At 44.1% G+C, this 25,652-nt stretch overlaps 1 protein-coding gene across 4 annotated transcripts; it reads left to right on the forward strand.

Moving 5' to 3' along the window:
- Positions 1-220: 220 nt before the first annotated feature.
- LOC106584382 (ER degradation-enhancing alpha-mannosidase-like protein 3) lies at positions 221-24,660 on the forward strand. Of its 4 annotated transcripts, none has more exons than XM_045705968.2 (21): positions 221-306; positions 3,152-3,197; positions 12,863-12,963; positions 13,115-13,154; positions 13,259-13,371; positions 14,927-15,080; positions 15,347-15,481; positions 15,626-15,731; positions 15,935-16,032; positions 16,176-16,301; positions 16,424-16,507; positions 16,595-16,678; positions 18,483-18,607; positions 18,808-19,030; positions 19,143-19,288; positions 21,334-21,478; positions 21,646-21,837; positions 21,993-22,158; positions 22,616-22,801; positions 23,165-23,212; positions 23,610-24,660. In XM_045705968.2, exons 2-21 carry the CDS (start codon positions 3,168-3,170, stop codon positions 23,897-23,899), a joined length of 2,592 nt encoding a protein of 863 aa, XP_045561924.1. In that variant the 5' UTR covers positions 221-306; positions 3,152-3,167; the 3' UTR covers positions 23,900-24,660. The 4 variants fall into 4 exon arrangements, with proteins under 4 accessions (XP_045561924.1, XP_014025102.1, XP_045561923.1 ...); XM_014169627.3 differs by lacking the exon at positions 221-306 and adding an exon at positions 1,072-3,047; XM_045705967.2 differs by lacking the exon at positions 221-306 and adding an exon at positions 1,072-3,047 and having other exon boundaries at positions 18,808-18,979.
- The last annotated feature ends 992 nt before the right edge of the window (positions 24,661-25,652 follow it).

The following is a 25,652-nucleotide window of genomic DNA, read 5'->3' on the forward strand; positions in this document are numbered from 1 at the left end:
TTTTTAATCCTTGTCAATGAAGATAAATAATTAAGAGAAATTATAGATAAAACATATCGGTGCTCATCGGCCATTGTACTTAAAGATTACACAACAAGTTGGAAATCGCAAATTCGACAATGAGTCGTTTGGAAGGATCAGTGGCTAACTGCAAGCGTTGCAAAGAAACCACTAACGTTGGCCTGCTGTTCAATGGAGTGGCTGTGTTTTTTTTTTTTTTTTCAGAGTTCCCACCATAAATACAGAGAATGCAAGACTTTGATGACACAATTTGCTAGCAAAGGACCACTGCGCCACCTTCACAAGGTGGGTCCAAAAATGTATTGTATGCTGCTGCATAAATGATGTAACGTAAACTCACCCCATTCCGTACAAAACTGAGTGAGTTTACGTTAATATGCAAGGGAGAAATGTATACTGTAGCCAATAAAATAATACTTAGTGTATGTTGTGTAGTAAGCTGTTAGTAGCCCATGTGCCTCACCCTAATAATTTGGTATATTTTCACCAACGCGCTATTATAAACACATCGTTCGTGGTCCAGTGTGTGCTTGTATGGATACTTTTTTGTACAGCTTTGACAGTTCCCAAGTGGCGCAGCGGTCTAAGGCACTGCATCTCAGTGCTTGTGGCGTCACTACAGACACCCTGGTTCGAATCCAGCCTGTATCACAACTGGCCGTGATTGGGAGTCTGGTAGGGCGGCAGCATCGTCTGGGTTTGGCTGGTGTAATTTTTTCTTCTCTACCAAACGTAACATATTATACGAATTGTATTTCTCGGACTCACGTTTACTATGTTACGTCTAGTCTATGAGACCAGTCTGGTTCGCTAGGCTAGATGGGATATTTAGTGAATATCAAAAATGGTGGAAGATTCACTCGGATGTCTGCCAAATATTCAAGGAACTAACAAATGTCAACCGTTATGTATATTGCCATCTAATTTTATAAATCATATTCTCCCCAAATGTATAACGACTGAAGTAGTGTAGATACAATAATACTGCATAACAAAACTACATTTAGGTGTTGGGCGGGGCAGAGGGGTGGATACCAAAACCTAACCGGATGCGGATGTTGACATTTATCTTCTAAACAGCACTACTCGCTTTTCTTTGACGGCCAGCTGGCGGCTAAAGGTCCATCATTAAAGCAACATAAAACTCAAAATATTTTCCTGCATAACAAGAAGAACAAAATACACTAACTCAACGTCCGAAAGCGACCCGGCGCCTTTCCTACTTCGCTTGTTTTTGGACTGTCGTTTACCGACCAAGCTGGCTAGCTAGCTACTGTAGCTGGCTATGCGCCCCAACAACTGGCTAACGAACGAAGAGAGCTGTCAAGGGAGGGGGATTTAACAACAGTCTATATTGCTTCATGGATATAATCCTAATTGTTCCAGGAAAAGACCGATAGCTAGCGCCATTAGCTAGCTAGCTCTTCTCTGCGGGGCTATTGTTTGTCGATAGCAACGGTAACGTTAAAGGTTATAGCCAGTTAACGTTACTGTTGTGATAATATATAGCAATTAACTAAATATATATAATGATTTAGCTAAGTATTTGTTAGTCTAATCAGAAAGCGAGATAATTTACCTATTTCACCTTTCCTGGCAGTAGGCTTTTATGGTGTCTGCTTACTCAAAAAGTCACGGGTGTCAAACGTTAATAAGGAAGGATCGTTTGTTTTGATTGGCTTGAGGAATAACGTTATTCTGTCAGTATTGAGTAATGTGATTGCCCGTTAGTTAGGAAACGTTAGACAGCGGGGATTAGCAGTATGTGAATGATGTTTTGTGTTGACTGAAGCTTTGCCAACGTGTTACACGCTGCTGTAGGTCCCGGTGCCGTGTGTGTCAGAGGGTGTGACCAGCAGGTGAACATGGTTCTAAGGAACTGGACACTCAGTCAAGGAAGGCACATGTGTTAACGGCTTGGCAGAACTTTGCTGTCGTGGAAAAAGTACCCAATTGTCATACTTGAGTAAAGTAAGGATACCTTCATAGAAAATGACACAGTAAAAGTTAGTCACCCAGCAAAATACTACTTGAGTAAAAGTCTCTCTTTGGTTTTAAATATACTTAAGAGTCAAAAGTTAAAATATAAATCATTTCACATTCCTTATAATAAACAAACCAGACAGCACGATTTTATAGTTTTAATTTACGGATAGCCAGGGGCACACTAAAACACTACGACATAATTTACAAACAGAATTTGTGTTTAGTGAGTCTGCCAGATCAGAGGCAGTAGGGATGGCCAGGGATGTTCTCTTGATAAGTGTGTGAATTGGACAATTTTCCTGTCCTTTTGTGTGTCAGTGAAAATCTATGGAGTAAAAGGTACATTATTGTCTTTAGGAATGTAGTGAAGTAAAATTTGTAAAAAGTATTAATAGTAAAGTACAGATACCCCCAAAAAAGACTTAAGTACTTTACACCACTGGAACATTGTCTTCGATTATGAGACGTATCCTATGACAGATCACTATCAGTTTACATAATAGCTACAGCATTCCTGCAAACGGTCAAATATATAGATTGCTTGATATGTTAGCCTGACTTTGGATTTTAGATACAGTTGTTTGTCCAACCCCTTGTCAGACATCTACCATAACCTGGATTTGTACTGTATGACTTTGGAGAGGACGAGTGAGTCATAGATGGTGTCTAAATTGGCATCAACAAGCTGATTAGTAACAGTATTGTAGGCCTTATAAACAGCACTGCCTCAATGTGGTATTGGGATGCATTCATTAACCATTGGACCAGACAGTAACTGGGCCTCAAGTGTCCCCTGGTTCTGAATATGTGCACATGAGATCTGAGTGTGTTTGTGTTTATCAGAGACTGTTGGTGTCTAGGCCTATATTCGTGTGATGATAGGTTACAGTTGTACTTGACTGAGAGAGCTAGATTGTAGCAATGTGGACGGTGCTGTGGTTTCGCCCTGCAACAATGTCAACCCTATTGTTGCTGCTATTGCTGAGCAATTTATGCAGGCTGGGACAGTCTATGTCACGAGAGGAGAAGCTCAAGCTGAGGTGAGTGAGAAAGATGTCTGGTCCTGGGCTAGATGTGTGGCAAGTTCAGGCTGATAAAATAGATTGAGCTAAACTGACTTGTTCTTTCTTTGTTTCCCCTCAAGGAACCAAGTGGTCGAGATGTTTGACCATGCTTATTCCAATTATATGGTAAGTCTCGTCACCACCTGCCCCCTTCACATAACTGAGAGAGTGGTTTAGCAGCAATCTAATAATGCAAAACATTTTAGATGTTCTGTTGAGATGTACTGGTACTAATTTTTTAAATTTTATTTCACCTTTATTTAACCAGGTAGGCTAGTTGAGAACAAGTTCTCATTTGCAACTGCGATCTGGCCAAGATAAAGCATAGCAGTTCGACATATAGAACAACACAGAGTTACACATGGAATAAACAAACATACAGGAAAAAAAGTCTATATACAGTGAGTGTAAATGAGGTAAGATAAGGGAGTTAAGGCAATAAATAGGCCATGGTGGCGAAGTAATTACAATATAGCAATTAAACACTGGAATGGTAGATGTGCAGAAGATGAATGTGCAAGTAGAGATACTGGGGTGCAAAGGAGCAAGATAAATAAATAAATAAATCCAGTATGGGGATGAGGTAGATTGGATGGGCTATTTACAGATTGACTATGTACAGGTGCAGTGATCTGTGAGCTGCTCTGACAGCTGGTGCTTAAAGCTAGTGAGGGAGATATGAGTCTCCAGCTTCAGAGATTTTTGCAGTTCGTTCCAGTCATTAGCAGCAGAGAACTGGCAGGAAAGTCAGACAAAGGATGAATTGGCTTTGGGGGTGACCAGTGAGATATACCTGCTGGAGCACGTGCTACGAGTGGGTGTATGGTGACCAGTGAGCTGAGGTAAGGCGGGGCTTTACCTAGCAGAGACTTGTAGATGAGCTGGAGCCAGTGGGTTTGGCGACGAGAGTGAAGCGAGGGCCAGCCAACGAGAGCGTACAGGTCGCAGTGGTGGGTAGTATATGGGGCTTTGGTGACAAAACGGATGGCACTGTGATAGACTGCATCCAATTTGTTGAGTAGAGTGTTGGAGGTTATTTTGTAAATTACGTCGAGGATCGGTAGGATGGTCAGTTTTACGAGGGTATGTTTGGCAGCATGAGTGAAGGATGCTTTGTTGCGAAATAGGAAGCCGATTCTAGATTTAATTTTGGATTGGAGATGCTTAATGTGACTCTGGAAGGAGAGTTTAGTCTAACCAGACACCTAGGCATTTGTAGTTGTCCACATATTCTAAGTCAGAGCTGTCCAGAGGCGTGATGCCGGATGGGCGGACAGGTGCGGGCAGTGATCGGTTGAAGAGCATGCATTTAGTTTTGCTTGCATTTAAGAGCAGTTGGAGGCCACGAAGGAGAGTTGTATGGCATTGAAGCTCGTCTGGAGTTTAGTTAAGTGTCCAACGAAGGGCCAGAAGTATACAGAATGGTGTCGTCTGCGTAGAGGTGGATCAAGAGAATCACCAGCAGCAAGAGCGACATCATTGATGTGTACAGAGAAGAGAGTCGGCCCGAGAATTGAACCCTGTGGCACCCCCATAGAGACTGCCAGAGGTCCGGACACACTGAAATCTATCAGAGAAGTAGTTGGTAAACCAGGTGAGGCAATCATTTGAGAAACCAAGGCTGTTGAGTCTGCCAATAAGAATGTGGTGATTGACAGAGTCGAAAGCTTTGGCCAGGTCTATGAATACGGCTGCACAGTAATGTCTCTTATCGATGGTGGTTATGATATCATTTAGGACCTTGAGCGTGGCTGTGGTGCACCCATGACCAGCTTTGAAACCAGATTGCGTAGCGGAGAAGGTACGGTGGGATTCGAAATGGTCGGTAATCTGTTTGTTAACTTGGCTTTCGAAGACCTTAGAAAGGCAGGGTAGGATAGATATAGGTCTGTAGCAGTTTGGGTCTAGAGTGTCTCCCCTTTGAAGAGGGGGACGATCGCGGCAGCTTTCCAATCTTTGGGAATCACAGACGATAAGAAAGAGAGGTTGAACAGGCTGTAATAGGGGTTGCAACAATTTCGGCAGATCATTTTAGAAAGAGAGGGTATTGTCTAGCCCGGCTTATTTGTAGGGGTCCAGATTTTGCAGCTCTTTCAGAACATCAGCTATCTGGATTTGGGTGAAGGAGAAATCGGGGAGGCTTGGGCGAGTTGCTGTGGGGAGTGCAGGGCTGTTGATCGTGGTAGGGGTAGCCAGGTGGAAAGCATGGCCAGCCGTAGAAAAATGCTTATTGAAATTGTCAATTATAGTGGCTTTATCGGTGGTGAGTGTTTCCTAGCCTCAGTGCAGTGGGCAGCTGGGAGGAGGTGCTCTTATTCTCCATGGACTTTACAGTGACCCAGAACTTTTTTGAGTTTGTGCTACAGGATGCAAATTTCTGCTTGAAAAAGCTAGCATTAGCTTTCCTAACTGCCTGTGTATATTGGTTCCTAACTTCCCTGAAAAGTTGCATATCACGGGGGCTATTCGATGCTAATGCAGAACGCCACAGGATGTTTTTGTGCTTGTCAAGGGCAGTCAGGTCTGGAGAGAACCAAGGGCTATATCTGTTCCTGGTTCTACAGTTTTTGAAAGGGGCATACTTATTTAAGATGGTGAGGAAGGCACTTTTAAAGAATGACCAGGCATCCTCTACTGACGGGATGAGGTCAATATCCTTCCAGGATGCCAGGTCGATTAGAAAGGCCTGCTCGCTGATGTTTTAGGGAGCGTTTCACAGTGATGAGGGGTGGTCGTTTGACCGCGGAACCATTACGGATGCAGGCAATGAGGCAGTGAACGCTGAGATCTTAGTTGAAAACAGCAGAGGTGTATTTGGAGGGCAAGTTGGTTAGGATGATTTCTATGAGGGTGCCCGTGTTTATAGATTTGGGGTTGTACCTGGTAGGTTCATTGATAATTTCTGAGATTGAGGGCATTAAACTTAGATTGTAGGATGGCCGGGGTGTTAAGCATGTCCCAGTTTAGGTCACCTAGCAGCACGAGCTCTGAAGATAGATGGGGGGCAATCGGTTTTCATATGGTCTCCAGGGCACAGCTGGGTTTGTTGTAATAGGCTAAATGCACTGCTCTGCTCCCACTATTTTTATTCGCTTCAGATACAATAAACATCTAGGTCTCTTTAGGCCTAATTTGAGGACAGTGGGTCTAGTTTGGTAGCTAGACTATTGCCTGTTTGCTTCTTTCCCCTCTCTGTTTTCCTGTTACCGTGGACTTATGTGGCTTTGAGCTGGGTTACTGATATATTGACACTAGCTGTTCATCAAAACACTGACACTTGGCCTAGTGCTTTTTTGTTCCTAAATCAAATGATTAGGCCTGGCCTAGAAGTATTTTTTTACCTCAGCCATTAGTCAAACAAGCACACAGACCCAAGGTTCATGTCCTCATATCATAAATGTCCTCATTTGCCTTCTGGTTGGACTGTTTTGTACAGGGTCAAGTGCTGTCACAGGCCCCAGGATGACTAACGCTGTAGCTTCTGTTCAGGTTGCTGTTGTGGGATTATTGTAATCAAAAGGAGAGAGACTTTTAGATTTATTCAAAAACAATTGCACATTATTAATTAATGCAGTAATGGAGCTTGTCAACGAACCCCCCCCTCCGGTGATTTGTTGAGAGCCCAACGACAACAGATACCATGGCCTTTTTATAGCAAAGATAGTCAAAAATGTGTTTCATTTAACCAGGAAAAACCCATTGAGACCCAGTGTCTTTTTCAAGGGAGACATGACCAAGAAGGCAGCAACAATCAATATATTACAGTATTAAAACATACAACAATACAACAGGATCCAGCCTAAAAAAAGAACATTTACACTCCTCCGTAACAGAGTCTCCCATCAATATTTTAAATTCCTTCAGTGGCACTAACATATTTAGATGAAGCATGGATTATAGACTATTCCATGCCTCTGGTGCACAAGAAAAGGCAGTCTTGCCTAATACTGTGAATGTCCTGGGGACTTTAAGTAGCAACCACCTAGCAGACTGAGTATAGTAACTGCTGGTGGTGAAGGAGACAAGACTACAGAGATAAAGAGGGAGTTTACCCAAAAGGGTTTTGTACATGAACACATACTTTAAATGCACAGAAAGATGCATTTGTGAGGTCCAACCCACCATTTGGTACAAGGTGCAATGGTGGGTGAGTGACTTGGCATTTGTAATAAAGCGCATTATTAACAGAATCCAGTCTCTGTAACATGAAGGTTGCATGCATAAACAACAAGTCACCATAATCAATTACTGAGAGAAAAGCTTCTTTCTAGCCATAAGCAGGAAGCAAGCCTTACTACGAAAATTAAAACCCAATTTCAATTGAAGCTTTGTCACAAGATTATCCACATGAACTTTAAAGGACAACTTGTCATCCAATCAAATACCTAGGTACTTTTTTCAATGGATAAGCCACCAGATGTGACAATGCTAACCTTCTCTGGCAGAGTTCTAGCTCTGGTAAAGGTCATGAATTTAGTTTTTTGTACATTCAAGACCAGTTTGAGACCATAAAGGGAGGCCTGCAGAGACTGAAAAGCAGTCTGGAGCTCTTCAACAGCCTGTACCAGAGAAGGAGCACATGAATATATGACTGTATCATCTGCATATAGATGTAACTTTGCTGGTTGCATCCCATTTCCCAAATCATTAATAAAAATTGAGAACAACACAGGAGCTAAAATGGAACCGTGGGGCACACCTCTATTAATCTCAGGAAAGCTAGACTTGTGATTGTCAGTGTATATACACATTGTGTTCTGTCAAAGATGGTTCCTAAACCAATTTACTGCCCCTTCACTGAGACCAATGTTTCTGAGTCTAGCCATCAACTATTCATGGTCAACTGAATCAAAGGCCTTTGATAAATCCACAACAAATGTTGCTTTTTGTCAAGTGCATTATTGATGTCATTTGCCACTGCCATAGCTGCAGTTGTGGTGCTGTGCCTCGATCTAAAGCCAGACTGAACCCCACTCAGTATGTTCTGTTCAATTAAGTTTTTTTTAAGAGTTCACTAGGGATTCATAGACTTTGGTCAGGATAGGGAGTTTAGAGAGAGGACGATAGTTATTAGCATCTGAGGGATCTCCGCCATTTAGCAGTGAGAGGACATAAGCTGATTTCCAAATGTTGGGTATGGAATTGGTCAAGAGACTCAAGTAAAACATGTGAGCCACAGGTTCAGTAATAATACCAGCTGCTATCTTTAAGAGGTAGGGGTCCAGGTTGTCTGGACCTACAGACTTTTTGTCTGTTGCCTTTAGTGCTTTATAAACCTCAGTATAAGAAACAGGCTCAAAGTTAAAATGGTTCACATGAGGGCCTATATCATAGTTGACTGTAACAGAGCAACCTTGACTTTGCTGTCCTTAAGCCATTTTGCCACAACCTTGGAAGTATGCTTGGGGGTCATTGTCCATTTGAAGACCCATTTGCGACGAAGCATTAACTTCCTGACTGATGTCTTGAGATGTTGCTTCAATATATCCACATAATTTTCCTGCCTCATGATGCCATCTATTTTGTGAAGTGCACCAGTCCTTCCTGCAGCAAAGCACCATGCCTAAGTGCTGGAAGTTTAAGAATAATCCTGACTAATTTGTTCTGAGATGTCTACATTATTATTATTTTTTTATATCTTGGGGACACTATTGTACCAGGAAGAGCATGCACAGTCAAATTGGCACTGAACCAGAGCCCCTGCCAATGTCCCCATTGCATTCTTATCCAGATATTTGGAGGTTCTAGCCAGGAACCTAATTTTATGGTTCACTTTGGCGATAACATTTTGTGCCATGCCATGCCCCTGTCAGATGGTTATCTAGCACACATCCATGATACTTAACAGAGTCTTTTGTTGCAACTACTGTCACCTACTACCACCTTAAAATCTGGGGATAATGAACATGACCCAAGACAAGCATCATGTTTCCACTATTTATAAGGCAATGCCTATAGATCAAAAGGATTAGGAGCAGAGTTCACCCTCTCCATTCACCAGGGCATGCTGAGAATAGTGTCAACATCTTTAGTTTACAACAGCAATCAAAACAATCAATCCATAATGGGGGCGGCGGACAATGTATTTTTGTAAATAACAGCTGGTGCACGATATCTAAGGAAGTCTTGAGCTATTGCTCGCCTGAGGTAGTGTGGTCTACAGCTTATCATAAGATACTTTATCTACCTAGAGAGTTTCTGTTTTTTCGTGGCTGTTTACATACCACCACAGTCAGAGGCTGGCACTAAGACAACATTGAATGAGCTGTATTCCGCCATAAGCAAACAAGAAAACGCTCACCCAGAGGCAGCGCTCCTAGTAGCCGGGGAATTTAATGCAGGGAAACTTAAATCCGTTTTACCAAATTTCTATCAGCATGTTAAATGTGAAACCAGAGGGGGAAAAAACCTATGGAGCACCTTTACTCCACACACAGAGACGCATACAAAGCTCTCCCTCGCCCACCATTTGGCAAATCTGACCATAATTCTATCCTGATTCCTGCTTACAAGCAACAAAAAGCAGGAAGCACCAGTGACTCTGTCAATAAAGAAGTGGTCAGATGAAGCCAATGCTAAGCTACAGGACTGTTTTGCTAGCACAGACTGGAATATGTTCCGGGATTCCTCCGATGGCATTGAGGAGTACACCAGATCAGTCATTGGCTTCATCTATAACTGCATTGATGACGTCCTCCCCACAGTGACTGTAAGTACATACCCCAACTAGAAGCAATGGATTACAGGCAACATCCGCTCTGAGCTAAAGTCTAGAGCTGCCACTTTCAAGGAGCGGGACTCAAACCCGGAAGCTTATAAGAAATCCCGCTATGCCCTCTGACGAACCATCAAACAGGCAAAGCATCAATACAGGACTAAGATCGAATCATACTACACCGGCTTTGAAGCTCGTCGGATGTGGCAGGGCTTTCAAACCATTACAGATTACAAAGGGAAGCACAGCCGAGAGCTGTCCAGTGACACGAGCCTACCAGACAAGCTAAACATCTTCTATGCTCGCTTCGAGGCAAATAACACAGAACTATCATGAGAGCACCAACTGTTCCGGAAGACTGTGTGATCACGGTCTCCGCAGCCGATGTGAGTAAGACCTTTAAACAGGTCAACATTCACAAGGGCGCAGGGCCAGACAGATGACCAAGACTTGTACTCCGAGCATGTGCTGACCAACTGGCAAGTGTCTTCACTGACGTTTTCAACTTCTCCCTGTCCGAGTCTGTAATACCAACATGTTTTAAGCAGACCACCATAGTGCCTGTGCCCAAGACCACTAAGGTAACCTGCCTCAATGAATACTGACCCGTAGCACTCACGTCTGTAGCCATGAAGTGCTTTGAAAGGCTGGTCATGGCTCACATCAACACTATTATCCCAGAAACCCTAGACTCACTCCGTTTGCATACTGCCCCAACAGATCCACATATGATGCAGTCTCTATTGCACTCCACACTGTCCTTTCCCACCTGGACAAAAGGAACACCTATGTGAGAATGCTGTTCATTGACTACAGCTCAGTGTTCAACACCATAGTGCCCTCAAAGCTCATCACTGAGCTAACACCTCCCTCTGCAACTGGATCCTGGACTTCCTGACGGGCTGCCCCCAGGTGGTAAGGGTAGGTAACAACACATTCGCCACGCTGATCCTCAACACGGGGGCCCCTCAGGGGTGCGTGCTCAGCCCCCTCCTGTACTCCCTGCTCACTCGGGACTGCACGGCCAGGCGAGACTCCAACACCATCATTAAGTTTGCAGATGACACAACCGTGGTAGGGCTGATCACCGACGAGACAGCCTATAGGGAGGAGGTCAGACACCTGGCCGTGTGGTGCCAGGACAGCAACTTCTCCCTCAACGTGATCAAGACAAAGGAGATTGTGGACGACAGGAAAAAGAGGACCGAGCACGCCCACATTCTCATCGACGGGGCTGTAGTGGAGCAGGTTGAGAGGTTCAAGATCCTTGGCGTCCACATCACCAACAAACTAACATGGTCCAAGCACACCAAGACAGTCGTGAAGAGGGCACGACAACGCCTATTCCCCCTCAGGAGACTGAAAAAATGTGTCATAGGTCCTCAGATCCTCAAAAGGTTCTACAGCTGCACCATCAAGAGCATCCTGACTAGAGGTCGACCGATTGTGATTTTTCAACGCCGATACCGATTTATTGGAGGACCAAAAAAAGCCAATACCGATTTTTTTTTTAAATATTTTTATTTTATTTATTTTACATTTATTTATTTATATTAAAGGACAATTACAACGATACTGAATGAACAATGAACACTTATTTTAACTTAATATTATACATAAATAAAATCAATGTAGTCTCAAATAAATAATGAAACATGTTCAATTTGGTTTAAATAATGCAAAAACACAGTGTTGGAGAATAAAGTAAAAGTCCAATATGTGCCATGTAAAAAAGCTAAAGTTTAAATTCCTTGCTCAGAACTTGAGAACATATGAAAGCTGGTGGTTCCTTTAAACATTACTCTTCAATATTCCCAGTTAAGAAGTTTTAGGTTGTAGTTATTATAGGACTATTTCTCTTTATACCATTTGTATTTCATATACCTTTGACTATGGATGTTCTTATAGGCACTATAGTATTGCCAGCCTAATCTCGGGAGTTGATAGACTTGAAGTCATAAACAGCGCTGTGCATCAAGCATTGCGAAAAGCTGTTGGCAAACGGAGGAAAGTGTGGTTTGAATGAATGCTTACGAGCGTGCTGCTGCCTACCACTGCTCAGACTGCTCTATCAAATCATAGACTTAATTATAATATAATAAACACACAGAAATACGAGCCTTAGATCATTAATATGGTCAAATCCAGAAACTATCATTTCGAAAACAAAACGTTTATTCTTTCAGTGAAATACGGAACCGTTATGTGTTTTATCTAACGGGTAGCATCCCTAAGTCTAAATATTGCTGTTACATTGCACAACCTTCAATGTTATGTCATAATTATGTAAAATTCAGGCCAATTAATTACGGTCTTTATTAGGAAGAAAGGGTCTTCACACAGTTCGCAACTCTGCTTGCATAGAAAGCATGAGAAGTGACACAATTTCCCTAGTTAATATTGCCCGCTAACATAAATTTATTTTAACTAAATATGCAGGTTTAAAAAAAGATATACTTGTGTATTGATTTTAAAGGCATTGATGTTTATGGTTAGGTACATTGGTGCAACGACAGTGCTTTTTTTTGCTAATGCGCTTGTTAAATCACCTGTTTTGGCGAAGTAGGCTGTGATTCGATGATAAATTAACAGGCACCGCATTGATTATTTGCAATGCAGGACAAGTTGTTAAACTAGTAATATCATCAACCATGTGTAGTTAACTAGTGATTTATGTTAAGATTGATTGTTTTTTTATAAGTTTAATGCTAGCTAGCAACTTAACTTGGTTCCTTGCTATACTCGCGTAACATGTGGTCAGCCTGCCACGCATTCTCCTCGTGGAGTGCAATGTAATCAGCGTCCAAAAATGCAGATTACCGGTTGTTATGAAAACTTGAAATCTACCCTAATTAAATCGGCCATGCCGATTAATCGGTCGACCTCTAGTAGTGTGTAAACATGTCATATAGAATTTCACATCTTATTGACTTACAGTAGGTCTAAATAAGGTTCAACTATCAACAACAAAAAAACACAGGCAGTAAAAAGTAGGCAGTAAAATAAGAAATTGTTCTTAACTGACTTGCCTAGTTAAATATTTAAAAATGTATATATTATTGGTTGTGTTCTCCAGGACCATGCGTACCCAGCAGATGAGCTGATGCCTCTGACGTGTCGGGGGAGGGTGCGTGGGCTGGAGCCCAGTCGGGGAGACGTGGACGACGCACTGGGGAAGTGAGTGCTTGTCTGCCTGCAGGCCTGAGTCGCATGTGGGAACAGGAGACACAGTCCTGCTGTCATTTGAATACTCTAACTCTCTGTTGATATCTTCTAGCCATAAGGGACTATAACTGATACTGATTGAGTTGTCTTTGTGTGTTTTAAGGTTCTCTCTCACCCTCATCGACACCTTGGACACTCTAGTGGTAGGTTTCATCTTTAGTTTGTTTTACCAACCTCCTTAGTTGGATTTGTTGAACCTCTGGGTAGACAATGATTTTCATATCTATAATTCTGTATTTACGTACAGCTCTTAAACAAGACGACAGAGTTTGAAGAAGCAGTGAGGAGAGTGTTGACAGATGTGCGACTGGACAATGACATTGTGGTGTCTGTCTTTGAGACCAACATCCGTGTGCTGGGGTAAGAAAAACCATAAAGCCAGTTATTGAGGGGATGGTAATGTTTACATTTTTTATTTAACCAGGTAAGTCAATGGAGAAGAACATTCGTATTGTGCCGCTAGAGGTGAAATTCTTGGACCGGCGCAAGACGGACGAAAGCGAAAGCATTTGCCAAGAATGTTTTCATGACACAACAGTGGTAGGGCTGATCACCGACGAGACAGCCTATAGGGAGGAGGTCAGACACCTGGCCGTGTGGTGCCAGGACAGCAACCTCTCCCTCAACGTGATCAAGACAAAGGAGATTGTGGACGACAGGAAAAAGGGGACCGAGCACGCCCCCATTCTCATCAACGGCTGTAGTGGAGCAGGTTGAGAGGTTCAAGATCCTTGGTGTCCACATCACCAACACATCACCCCATCCCTGTGGGGATGGGGACTGGGATAAAAAAATTAAACGATATAAGACAAAACAGATCTCACAGACAGAAGACACTGGCTACAGCACAAATATAACAGCAAACAAACTGTATGTGTGATGGAACATTGTTGCAGGTACTTGCTTTCATTCAGCCACGAGCATTCGTGAGAACGGGCACTGATGTTGGGCGATTAGGCCTGGCTCGCAGTCGGCGTTCCAATTCACCCCAAAGGTGTTCAATGGGGTTGCGGTCAGGGCTCTGTGCAGGCCAGTCAAGTTCTTCCACACCGATCTCGTCAAACCATTTCTGTATGGACCTCGCTTTGTGCACAGGGGTAATGTCATGCTGAAACAGGAAGGGGCCTTCCCCAAACTGTTGCCACTAAAGTTGGAAGCACAGAATTATCTACAATGTAATTGTATGCTGTAGCGTTAAATCTTAACTTCACTTGAACTAAGGGGCCTAGACCGAACCATGAAAAACAGCCCCAGACCATTATTCCTCCTCCACCAAACTTTACAGTTGGCACTATGCAATCGGGCAGGTAGCGTGCTCCTGGCATCCGCCAAAACCAGATTCGTCCGTCAGACTGTCAGATGATAAAGGTTGATTCATCACTCCAGAGAACGCGTTTCCACTGCTCCAGAGTCCAATGACTGCAAGCTTTACACTACTCCAGCCGACTCTTGGCATTGCACATGGTGATCTTAGCCCTGTGTGTGGCTGCTCGGCCATGGAAGCCCATTTCATGAAGCTCCTGATGAACAGTTCTTGTGCTGAAGTTGCTTCCAGAGGCAGTTTGGAACTCGGTAATGAGTGTTGCAACCGAGGACAGGCGATTTCGCAGCTGGGCCGTTGTTGCTCCTAGACATTTCCACTTCAGAATAGCAGCACTTACAGTTGACTAGGGCAGCTCTAGCAGGGCAGAAATTTGTTGGAAAGGTGACATCCTATGACAGTGCCACATTGAAAGTCAGTGAGCTCTTCAGTAAGGACATTCTACTGCCAATGTTTGTCACTGGAAATTGCATGGCTGTGTGCTCTTTTATACACTTGTCAGCAACGGGTGTGGTTGAAATAGCCGAATCCACTAATTTGAAGGGTTGTCCACATACTATTGTGTGACCGTTGTGACTTTCCTCATGTTTCCAGAGGGCTGCTAGGGGGCCACTCCATGGCGGTGATGCTGAAGGATGCAGGGCATCACATGCAGTGGTACCAGGATGAGCTGCTCCACATGGCCAAAGACGTGGGTCTCAGACTCCTGCCTGCCTTCAACACCAGCAGTGGCCTGCCTTACCCCAGGGTGAGCCATCAAACTATACATAAGGCCACGGCTGTTGGGATATGTCCTAACCATACACACGTATGTGTACACACACACACACACCCCTATCCGATTTATGACTGTATAATTGTATTATCTGCTTCAGTGCTCTGCATACAGCTGCTACAGTTTTCCACAGCCTGGTTTTCTATGGCTGTATAGTTCACCTGAACAATGTCTTCGGACACAGCCCGTGGAGTTGAGTCTATGACCAATATATTGAGCCTTTTTATTCCACTCAACAGGTAAACTTGAAGCATGGCATCAGGGGTCCTGAGAGTCGGACGGGCACAGAGACGGACACCTGCACAGCTTGTGCTGGTACAATTATCCTGGAGTTCGCTGCCTTGAGTCGCTTCACTGGGGACCCTGTGTTTGAGGTAAAAATAGACAATCATCTCTCTTTCTTTAAACCTTGTTCAGATCAGGACTAATACTAGTAGATGGCACTACTAGACCTTCATTGTTGATTATCATAGATGGCAGTGTGTCTGAATAATATTGATTCATTGTATTCTACACAGGTCCATGCGCGGAGAGCCCTCGACTTCCTGTGGGAGAAGAGGCAGAGGAATAGCAACCTGGTGGGAACAACCATCAACATCCACTCAGGAGAGTGGGTCCGCAGGGGTGAGAGAGGGAACCAGTCCCAGGCCATAACTGGTATCTACTGTATTATAAAGGAGGATTTCCTTCGATTTATCCAGAGACGGACAATGTATTGGGTGTGGTAGAAGTTAACGGGCAAGGCGGCACTGATGTTCTGTACTTGTAGAAATAAGACATGAGTGTGTTTCTGCGGTATGAAACGGTACACTGTTGTATTGTTCCAGACAGCGGAGTGGGAGCAGGGATTGACTCGTATTATGAGTACCTGCTGAAGGCCTATATTCTGCTGGGAGATGACCTGTTTCTGCAGCGCTTCAACATTGTGAGTGACCTCAAACACTGTAACCTTACTCTGGCTTGGATAATGGAATGCTTTTATGCCCTTATTGTTCAATCCACACAAAGTGTGCTGTTAAAGATTCTCATCCTTAACTTGTCAAATGTTCTCATTATTTGTGTTTCCAGCACTATGCGTCTATAATGAAGTACATCAGCCAGCCTCCTCTCCTGCTGGACGTTCACATCCACAAGCCTCTGCTGCCTGCTCGCACCTGGATGGACTCCCTCCTGGCCTTCTTCCCTGGGCTGCAGGTGACTGGCGTCACTAACAGACCAGCTGCCTAATCAGGGGTTTTAGTACATAGACCTGGTGCTGAGATTAGGGAGACAAATGAAGACTTTTACTCTCCTAACATTGTTAATGAATCCCCCAGGTGTTGAAGGGAGATATCCGGCCGGCCATTGAGACCCATGAGATGCTGTATCAAGTCACCAAGAAACACAACTTCCTCCCAGAGGTAAGCTCTCTTTTTTATGCTCCCTCTCCACCTCTTTCTGTGTTCTCACTCAGGCTGTAACCTTTAACACCCCTCTGTTTTCCTCAGGCATTCACCACTGATTTCAGGGTACATTGGGCTCAGCATCCACTAAGACCTGAGTTTGCAGAGAGCACCTATTTCCTGTACAAGGTAAGGACTGTGGAGACATGCAGTCTAGAAGTTGACTTAACGATACATACTTCACTTTTTCCACATTTTGGTACGTTACAACCTTATTCTAAAAATGATTAAATTAAATGTTTTCTTCATCAATTTACACACAATACCCCATAATGACAATGCGAAAACAGGTTGTTTGAAATTGTTGATAATTTATAAAAAAACAGATACCTTATTTACTATTTGCTATGAGACTGGAAATTATCCTGTTTCCATTGATCATCCTTGAGATGTTTCTACAACTTGATTGGAGTCCACCTGTGGTAAATTCAATTGATTGGATGTGATTTGGAAAGGCACACGCATGTCTATATAAGGTCCCACAGTTGGCAGTACATTTCAGATCAAAAACCAAGCCATGAGGTCGATGGAATTGGCCGTAGAGCTCTGAGACAGGAATGTGTCGAGGCAGATCTGGGGAAGGGTACCAAAAATGTCTGCAGCATTGAAGGTTCCCAACAACACAGTGGCCTCCACCATTCTTAAATGGAAGAAGTTTTGGAACCACCAAGACTCTTCCTAGAGCTGGCTGCCCGCCCAAACTGAGCAATCGGGGGAGAAAGGTCTTGGTCAAGGAGGTGCCCAAGAACCCGATGGTCACTCTGAAAGAGCTCCAGAGTTACTCTGTGGAGATGGAACCTTCCAGAAGGACAACCAACTCTGCATCACTCCACCAATCAGGCCTTTATGGTAGCGTGGCCAGATGGAAACCACTCCTCAGTAAAAGGCACATAAAGACTCTCAGACAATGAGAAAGAAGATTTTCTGGTCTGATGAAACCAAACTTGAAATCATTGGCCTGAATGCCAAGCGTCACGTCTGGAGGAAACCTGGCACCATCCCTACGGTGAAGCATGGTAGCTGTATCATGCTGTGGGGATGTTTTTCAGGGACCTGGAGACTAGTCAGGATCGAGGGAAAGATGAACGGATCAAAGTACAGAGAGGACCATGTTGGATACCTGTTCCAGAGCACTCAGAACATCAGACTGGGGTGAAGGTATACCTTCCAACAGGACAACGACCCTAAGCACACAGCCAAGACAACACAGGAGTGGCTTCGGGACAAGTCTCTGAATGTCCTTGAGTGGCCTTGAACCCGATCGAGCATCTCTGGAGAGACCTGAAAATGGCTGTGTAGTGACGCTCCCCATCCGATCTAACAGAGCTTGAGAGAATCTGCAGAGAAGAATGGGAGAAACTCCCCAAATACAGTTGTGCCAAGCTTGTAGTGTCATACCCGGGGCTCCCGAGTGGCGCAGTGGTCAAAGGCACTGCATCTCAGTGCTTGAGGCGTCACTACAGACACCCTGGTTCAAATCCAGGCTGTATCACAACCAGCCGTGATTGGGAGTCCCATAGGGAGGTGCACAATTGGCCCAGCCGTAGGCCGTCATTGTAAATAAGAATTTGTTCTTTACTGACTTGCCTAGTTAAATAAATACAACTTTTTTTTTTAAATACCCAAGACTCGAGGCTATATTCGCTGCCAAAGGTGCTTCAACAAACTACTGAGTAAAGGGTCTGAATACTTATGTAAATGTGGTATTTCCAGTTTTTAGAAAACTGTTTTTTTACTTTGTCAACATAGGGTATTGTGTGTAGACTGAGGGGGGAGAAACAATTTAATCCATTTTAGAATAAGGCTGTAACCTAACAAAATGTGGAAAAAGTTGAGGGGTCTGAATACTTTCCGAATGCACTGTACATTTGATCTTAGTGGGCTTCCTTATTGCCTAATTCATTAGTAGTGTCTAACCCTGGTCCCCCTCTAGGCTACCAAAGACCCCTACTACTTGGAGGTAGGCCGCACGGTGCTGGACAACCTGAACCGATTTGCCCGGGTCCCCTGTGGGTTTGCTGCCATGAAGGACGTTCGCACCGGGAGCCACGAGGACCGGTGAGAGCCCAGACCCAGGGGAATACACCGGGGACGGGGAGGGATTTAATGATGGGCGGTTAAGAGGTGGATGGTTTTAGTGGCTGAGGAACAGTGTGCCAGCCATGTAGTTCAATCAAAATAGTTTATGTGGTGTCTGCTCTGTTGGCCTGCTGCCCCAAATATCACTCATCCTCTCATCCTCTCTCCTCCCCTCTCAGAATGGACTCCTTCTTCTTGGCAGAGATGTTCAAGTACCTGTTCCTGCTGTTTGCAGAAGAGGAAGATCTGACGTTCAATGTTGAGGACTATATCTTCACCACCGAGGCACACCTTCTGCCCCTGTCCTTGTCCACTGCCCCTCACGCCCCCTCTCCTCCCGCCAACACCACGGTACAGGCTCCATCTCTGCCTCATCTCTCCGCCTATGTCAAATCTCTTTGGGTGGGTGTAGTAAGATCACCTGCTGTGATCAGCTAGAATTCTAATGATAGTACGTCTAATAATATTCAGATGATATAGTTAGTCATGTTTGTTCTCTCCCCCTCTGTCTTAGTCAGAGGAGGAGTTGGATGACTCTAACTTTGATTGGACCTGCCCCAACACACGCCTCCTTTTCCCCGACCCCGCCTTCCCACGGAACCTCCGAGATCCAATCAGGAGTGCTGTGGACAAGAGTTGTCCCCGTCCTGCCATTCACCGGTAAGGGACATTTACACATACACCCCCCTATGTATTTATTTGGACAGTGAAGCTAAAACTACAATTAAGCTCTATACTTCAGCATTTTGGATTTGAGATCAAATGTTTTATGAGGCGGCAGTACTGAATGTAATGTTTTATTCCATTTTTTTCTTCTTACATATGTTTTACCGTTTAGAAATTAATGCACATTATGTACACTATATATACAAAAGTATGTAGAAACCCCTTTCAACTTAGTGGATTCGGCTATTTCAACTACACCCGTTGTTGACGTGTATAAAATTGATCACATAGCCATGCAATTTCCATAGACAAACATTGGCAGTAGAATGACCTTACTGAAGAGCTCAGTGACTTTCAACTGTCATAGGATGCCACCTTTCCAACAAGTCAGTTTGTCAAATGTCTGCTCTGCTAGAGCTGCCCCGGTCAACTGTAAGTGCTGTTATTATGAAGTGGAAAGGTCTAGGAGCAACAACGGCTCGGCCGCACAAGCTCACAGAACGGGGAGCGCCGAGTGCTGAAGCGCGTAGCCTCTGGAAGCAACGTCAGCACAAGAACGGTTCATCGGGAGCTTCATGAAATGGGATTCCATGGCCGAGCAGCCGCACACAAGCCTAAAATCACCATGCACAATGCCAAGCTGGAGTGGTGTGAATCTTGCCGTCATTGGACTCTGGAGCAGTGGAAACATGTTCTCTTTGGGCTTGGCCCCTTAGTTCCAGTGAAGGGAAATCTTAACGCTATAGTAGGGCTGGGCGATATGGACCAAAAGTCATATCCCGATATATTTAGGCTGAATATCGATATAAGATATATATCCCGATATTTTTTCCGCAAAGTGAGAGCAAATGTTCAAAGTCAAAGCCAGATATGACATGTCTCAAGTAGTTTTATTGAAACCGGCTATTTCAGTGAACAGTTGAAAAATCAAATGAATAAATAATAAACAGGGCTCTTCACCTGGTTCAGATTAAATGCTCAGCTGTTCAAATAACAATAACATCTAAACATAAACAAGGATCAAAGCGCAAAATTGAACTATATCGATATATGCGAAATGGTCTAATTTCATATCACATTTAAAATATATTGATATATTTTTTATATCGATATATCGCCCAGCCCTACGCTATAGCATACAATGACATTCTAGACGATTCTGTGCTTCCAACTTTGTGGCAACAGTTTGGGGAAGGCCCTTTGCTGTTTCAGCATGACAATGCCCTTGTGCACAAAGCAAGGTCCATACAGAAATCGGTGTGGAAGAACTGGCTGCACAGAGCCCTGACCTCAACCCCATCGAACACCTTTGGGCTGAATTGGAACACCGACTGCGAGCCAGGCCTAATCGCCCAACATCAGTGCCCAACCTCACTATTGCTCTTGTGGCTGAATGAAAGCAAGTCCTTGCAGCAATGTTCCAACATCTAGTGGAAAGCCTTCCCAGAAGAGTGGAGGCTGTTATAGCAGCAAATGGGGGACCAACTCCATATTAATGCACATGATTTTGGAATGAGATGTTTGACGAGCAGGTGTCCAAATACCTTTGGTCATGTAGTGAATCTAGTCTCCCCATTTTGAAGGTGTCATAAGAATTTGGACAAATTCACTTATAGTGTATTACATTTAGTCAAAAGTGTAGTATTTGGTCCCATATTCTTAGCATGCAGTGACTATATCAAGCGTGTGACTCTACAAACTTGTTGGATGCATTTGCTGTGTTTTCATTTTGGAGTCACTAGCATTTTTGGGGGATTTGATATTTATGCCTCTAACTTTCTCACTTATCATTATTCACGATTCATTCATGATTATCCGTAATCATGGTACTACCCACATGAATGTAGAAGTGTTCAGAAACATATTCTATTCTTAGAATAAATGCTGGAGTATAGAGCCAAATTACGTTTTAGCTTCACTGTCCAAATATATACATAGGGGAGTATGTGTCTAATGTGAGGAATCATGTTAAACAGAATATTGTTCCTGTCACAAACATACTGAATGTGAACTTTGATGCCCTCCACCCTCTCATCCAGTGAGCCGGGGATGGGTCGTCCCCCTCTGAGGGCTCAGGACTTCATGGCCAACAACCCCGATCACCTGGAGCTGCTGAGGAGGATGGGAGTCAGCCTTATACACCTTAAAGACGGCAGAGTGCAGCTGGTCCAACACGCTACACAGGTAAATGATTAATTCACAGTACAAGCCGGGAGAGTTTGAATGATATCATAAGACCACTGCCAACCCTCCATATGAGTTACTGTCTCTTCCCCTACTCTATCTACTGCCCTCTCTTCTCTTTCTCCATCTCCTTTCCTCTCTCTCCCCTTCCCTCGATCTCTCTCTAGGCGGTCAGTGCTGTGGCAGCAGAGGACGGCATGCGCTTCATGCAGGAGATGATGGAGCTGTCAAGCCAGCAGCAGAAGGAGCAGCTCCCTCCGCGCGCTGTGCAGATCGTCTCCCACCCCTTCTTCGGTAGAGTGGTGCTGACCTCTGGCCCAGCTCAGTTTGGCACGGACCTTTCCAAGAGCATCACGGGGGTGAGTGTTTCTTCAGTGTGCCAATTTCCAATGCATGGACACCTTTGCTTGTTGGTTTTTCCTGTCTTGTCCCTAGGTGCCAGACGTTCTCTATTTTCGGCGTTCTGAGTGATGTTTGAACATGCCCCCCCCCCCTTCTCTCCGTCTGTCTGTAGGTTCGTGGGTTTGTGACAGTGGCTGAACCCTACAGTGGCTGTGCGGAACTGAGCAACGCTGCCTTTGTACAGGGCCGCATTGCTCTGCTGCAGCGGGGCCAGTGTATGTTCGCTGAGAAGGCCAGACACATCATGAAGGCTGGGGCCATCGGAGGCATCGTCATCGGTGAGGAGGACTAACTGACACAAGATCTCAATTTGAATGAATCTACTTCAAGAAGCCTGCACTAACTATAATCATACTTCTAACCTTTATAAATGTTCATAACACTTTCATAATGTTTTATATAACCTTTAATAAACTGATGCATTACTATTTATAAACTGGGTGGTTCGAGCCCTGAATGCTGATTGACTGGCAGCCGTGGTATATCAGACCTTATACCACGGGAATGACAAAACATTTATTTTTACAGCTCTAATTACACTGGTAACCAGTTTATAATAGCAATAAGGCACCATGGGAGGTTTGTGGTATATGGCCAATATACCATGGCTAAGAGCGTGCCTAAGAACAGCCCTTAGCCGTGGTATATTGGCCATATACCACAAACCTCCAAGTTGCCTCATTGCTTAATTATAGTATCCTTTTTAACCTTGCTAATTACCCCCCTCCTCCACAGATGACAACGAGGGTAGCAGCAGTGACACTGCTCCCCTCTTCCAGATGGCCGGCGACGGCCGCAACACAGATGACGTCACTTTGCCCCTCCTCTTCCTCTTCTACAAGGAAGGCAACATCCTGTTGGAGGCTCTCAAGGAGTACAGAGAGGTGGAGGTGCTGCTGAGCGACAAGGCCAGAGACCGAGGTTAGATCCACTGGAGAGGGCAGTTGGACATTAGTGACTAGACAAAGACAGGACAGTATCTTTCCAGCATATGGGTAGTTTTGTGGGATTTCAGCCGATTTTAGGGACTATACTTGATTCTGTAAAGATATCAAAATGGCCAGTATTTCAGGGTTCAGTGGTGAACCAAAATAGTGGGCCTGTGGCCACTACAGTACTAGCCTTAGTGGAGGTAGGGGATGGTAAGCACCCAGTTTGATGTGTGATACAGGAAACAGCTCCCTTCTTTCCATTTTCCTTCCTCCTCTCCTTCCCTGTGGTGGACTGTAACAGTGTAACTTTCCTCTTCTCTCTTTCTTTTCCCTTCACCCTTTGGTTTAGCAGCCTCTATATTCAAAGGTAAACCTCTCCCTGGCATCCTGCTGGAAAGCAGTAAGTATCGCCCTCATCTCTCTTTCACCTCTCGTCCATTATTCTGTGTGTGGTAGAGCAGCTCAGTGCAGGTTAGTCTTGTGTATATAGCTGGCCATGTCAGAACCCCTCAGGAGAATATTACTGTTGGTCTGTTCTGCACATGACTCGTCAGTACCATTCTATTTGTTGTTCGCTGCCTCTTGTAAACCGCAACACTACCTTGTTTCTGTCTGGGAATGACTGATAGGTGCTTGTGTTAGATGTACATACATGGTGAGTAGGAAACGGTGTATGGCTGTGTATGTATTGTAGGATACTAGGAAACTATATGGATGACTGTGCAGGACACAGCTCATATATTGTGGTGGAAAGTGGTCTGAAAATGGACTGAGCTCACCTCTCTGTCCTTCCTCAGGGAGGGATGTTCAGGAGGAGGAGGAAGACTGTTCAACAGACCAAACTTCACCTGTCCCTGCCGCAACTCTCGACCAGTCACACGTGAGGACTGTGAAGCAGGACGAATCAGCTCCCCACAATGAGGAAGTGACTCCTGAGGATGATGTGGGACCTGCCATTAAGAGGAACCCTGAGCCAGAGGAGGAGCCTGAGGTTGACATGGACTCTAGCAGAAAATCAGTGGAAGCCATGATGGCTGATTGGCGAGAGGACTTAGAAGCGTTTCAGCAGATGGAGGATGAGCTTTGACAACTTCAACAGTTCCCCCTCCTTCGGTCTGTCCCAGCCACTGTACAGGGCTGGGGTCAGTGGACTGTGCCTCATAAAGGATACGGTTTTAGTGGGGAGATGTTTTGATAAGGAACGGTTACCAGGGTGGAATACAGTGACTTCTACAGCCCAGATATCTACTGTCTGGCAGTATGGGCCTCTGATTAACCTCACTATTTTCTGGTCTTGTCTTATTTTCATATATTGTCTTCCTCCAAATGCATTTCTAGGTCACTGACATGTGGGAGCAGTTTCCAAATGCTGGTTGAATTATAATCCACTGGTTGATTGGTTTATTTAACTGTAATGATTAACTGATAGGTTTTTGGAACATTTACTATTTTATTTTGTGGGCCTAATTTGTGGGGTCAATATTAAGCTACCTGACTGTGAGGGACTGCAGTGGCAAGCAGTCTATAAAAGGCTGGTGCTGAGAATCACTTAGCACTGGCACTCTCCAGGAAGAGACAATGTTATATGTTACTGTAAATATGTATTTGTCAGTTATTTCCATGATGGTTTGAAATAGTGCTGCTTTGCTCAGGTTCTGGTCGGTATGAGGGATACTGGGTACTTGGGTACTGGCTACCCAAGAGGGCAGACAGTACCACCAGCTGGCCAGCAGAGGGGATCCTTGTTTGAGACGTCTGACTGGAACTTGATGACATACTGGAGGACCAAGGAAACAAAAAAGCCAACAACATAATGAACTTTAATTAAATTGATAAGGAAATTGAAAAGTGTGTTGTCATCTGTCTCAAAAACATAATGTGTTTGTTTTATAGGCGGTAGGATTATTAGACTAGAGGTTTCTCTTGGTTTTAGACTATTAGGCTACATGGCTGGACATTAGTGGAACCATACAGTCCACTCTCTTTTTGTTGATATTCAGAGCAGTATTACCATAGTCTGGTAATAACCTTAAATAACCTCTCTTTCAGTTGTCTGGTAATAACCTTAAATAACCTCTCCTTCAGTTGTCTGGTAATAACCTTAAATAACCTCTCCTTCAGGTTGAGATTTAAAAGGGAATAGAGACATTAAATCAAATTTTATTTCACATGCGCCGAATACAACTGGTGTAGACTTTACAGTGAAATGCTTGCTTACATACCTTTCCCAACGATGCAGTGTTTAAAAAAATGTAATGGTAACTAACACGAGGAATAAAATACACAAGATTGGAGATATGTACAGGGAGTACCAGTACCAGATCAATGTGGAGATATGTACAGGGAGTACCAGTACCAGATCAATGTGGAGATATATACAGGGAGTACCAGTACCAGATCAATGTGGAGCTATATACAGGGAGTACCTGTACCAGATCAATGTGGAGCTATATACAGGGAGTACCAGTACCAGATCAATGTGGAGTTATATACAGGGAGTACCAGTACCAGATCAATGTGGAGATATGTACAGGGAGTACCAGTACCAGATCAATGTGGAGCTATATACAGGGAGTACCAGTACCAGATCAATGTGGAGATATATACAGGGAGTACCAGTACCAGATCAATGTGGAGCTATATACAGGGAGTACCAGTACCAGATCAATGTGGAGCTATATACAGGGAGTACCAGTACCAGATCAATGTGGAGCTATATACAGGGAGTACCAGTACCAGATCAATGTGGAGCTATATACAGGGAGTACCAGTACCAGATCAATGTGGAGCTATATACAGGGAGTAGCTGTACCAGATCAATGTGGAGCTATATACAGGGA

Source organism: Salmo salar, chromosome 23 (assembly GCF_965601325.2).
Source record: "Salmo salar chromosome 23, fSalSal1, whole genome shotgun sequence".
NCBI lineage: Eukaryota > Metazoa > Chordata > Actinopteri > Salmoniformes > Salmonidae > Salmo > Salmo salar.

Coding starts and splice junctions, on each gene's coding strand:
- LOC106584382 (XM_014169627.3), top strand. CDS start 2,929: ATGTGGACGGTGCTGTGGTTTCGCCCTGCAACAATGTCAACCCTATTG. Junction 16,033..16,175: donor TTCTGCAGCGCTTCAACATT/GTGAGTGACCTC, acceptor TTGTGTTTCCAG/CACTATGCGTCTATAATGAA. Junction 16,302..16,423: donor CCTTCTTCCCTGGGCTGCAG/GTGACTGGCGTC, acceptor TGAATCCCCCAG/GTGTTGAAGGGAGATATCCG.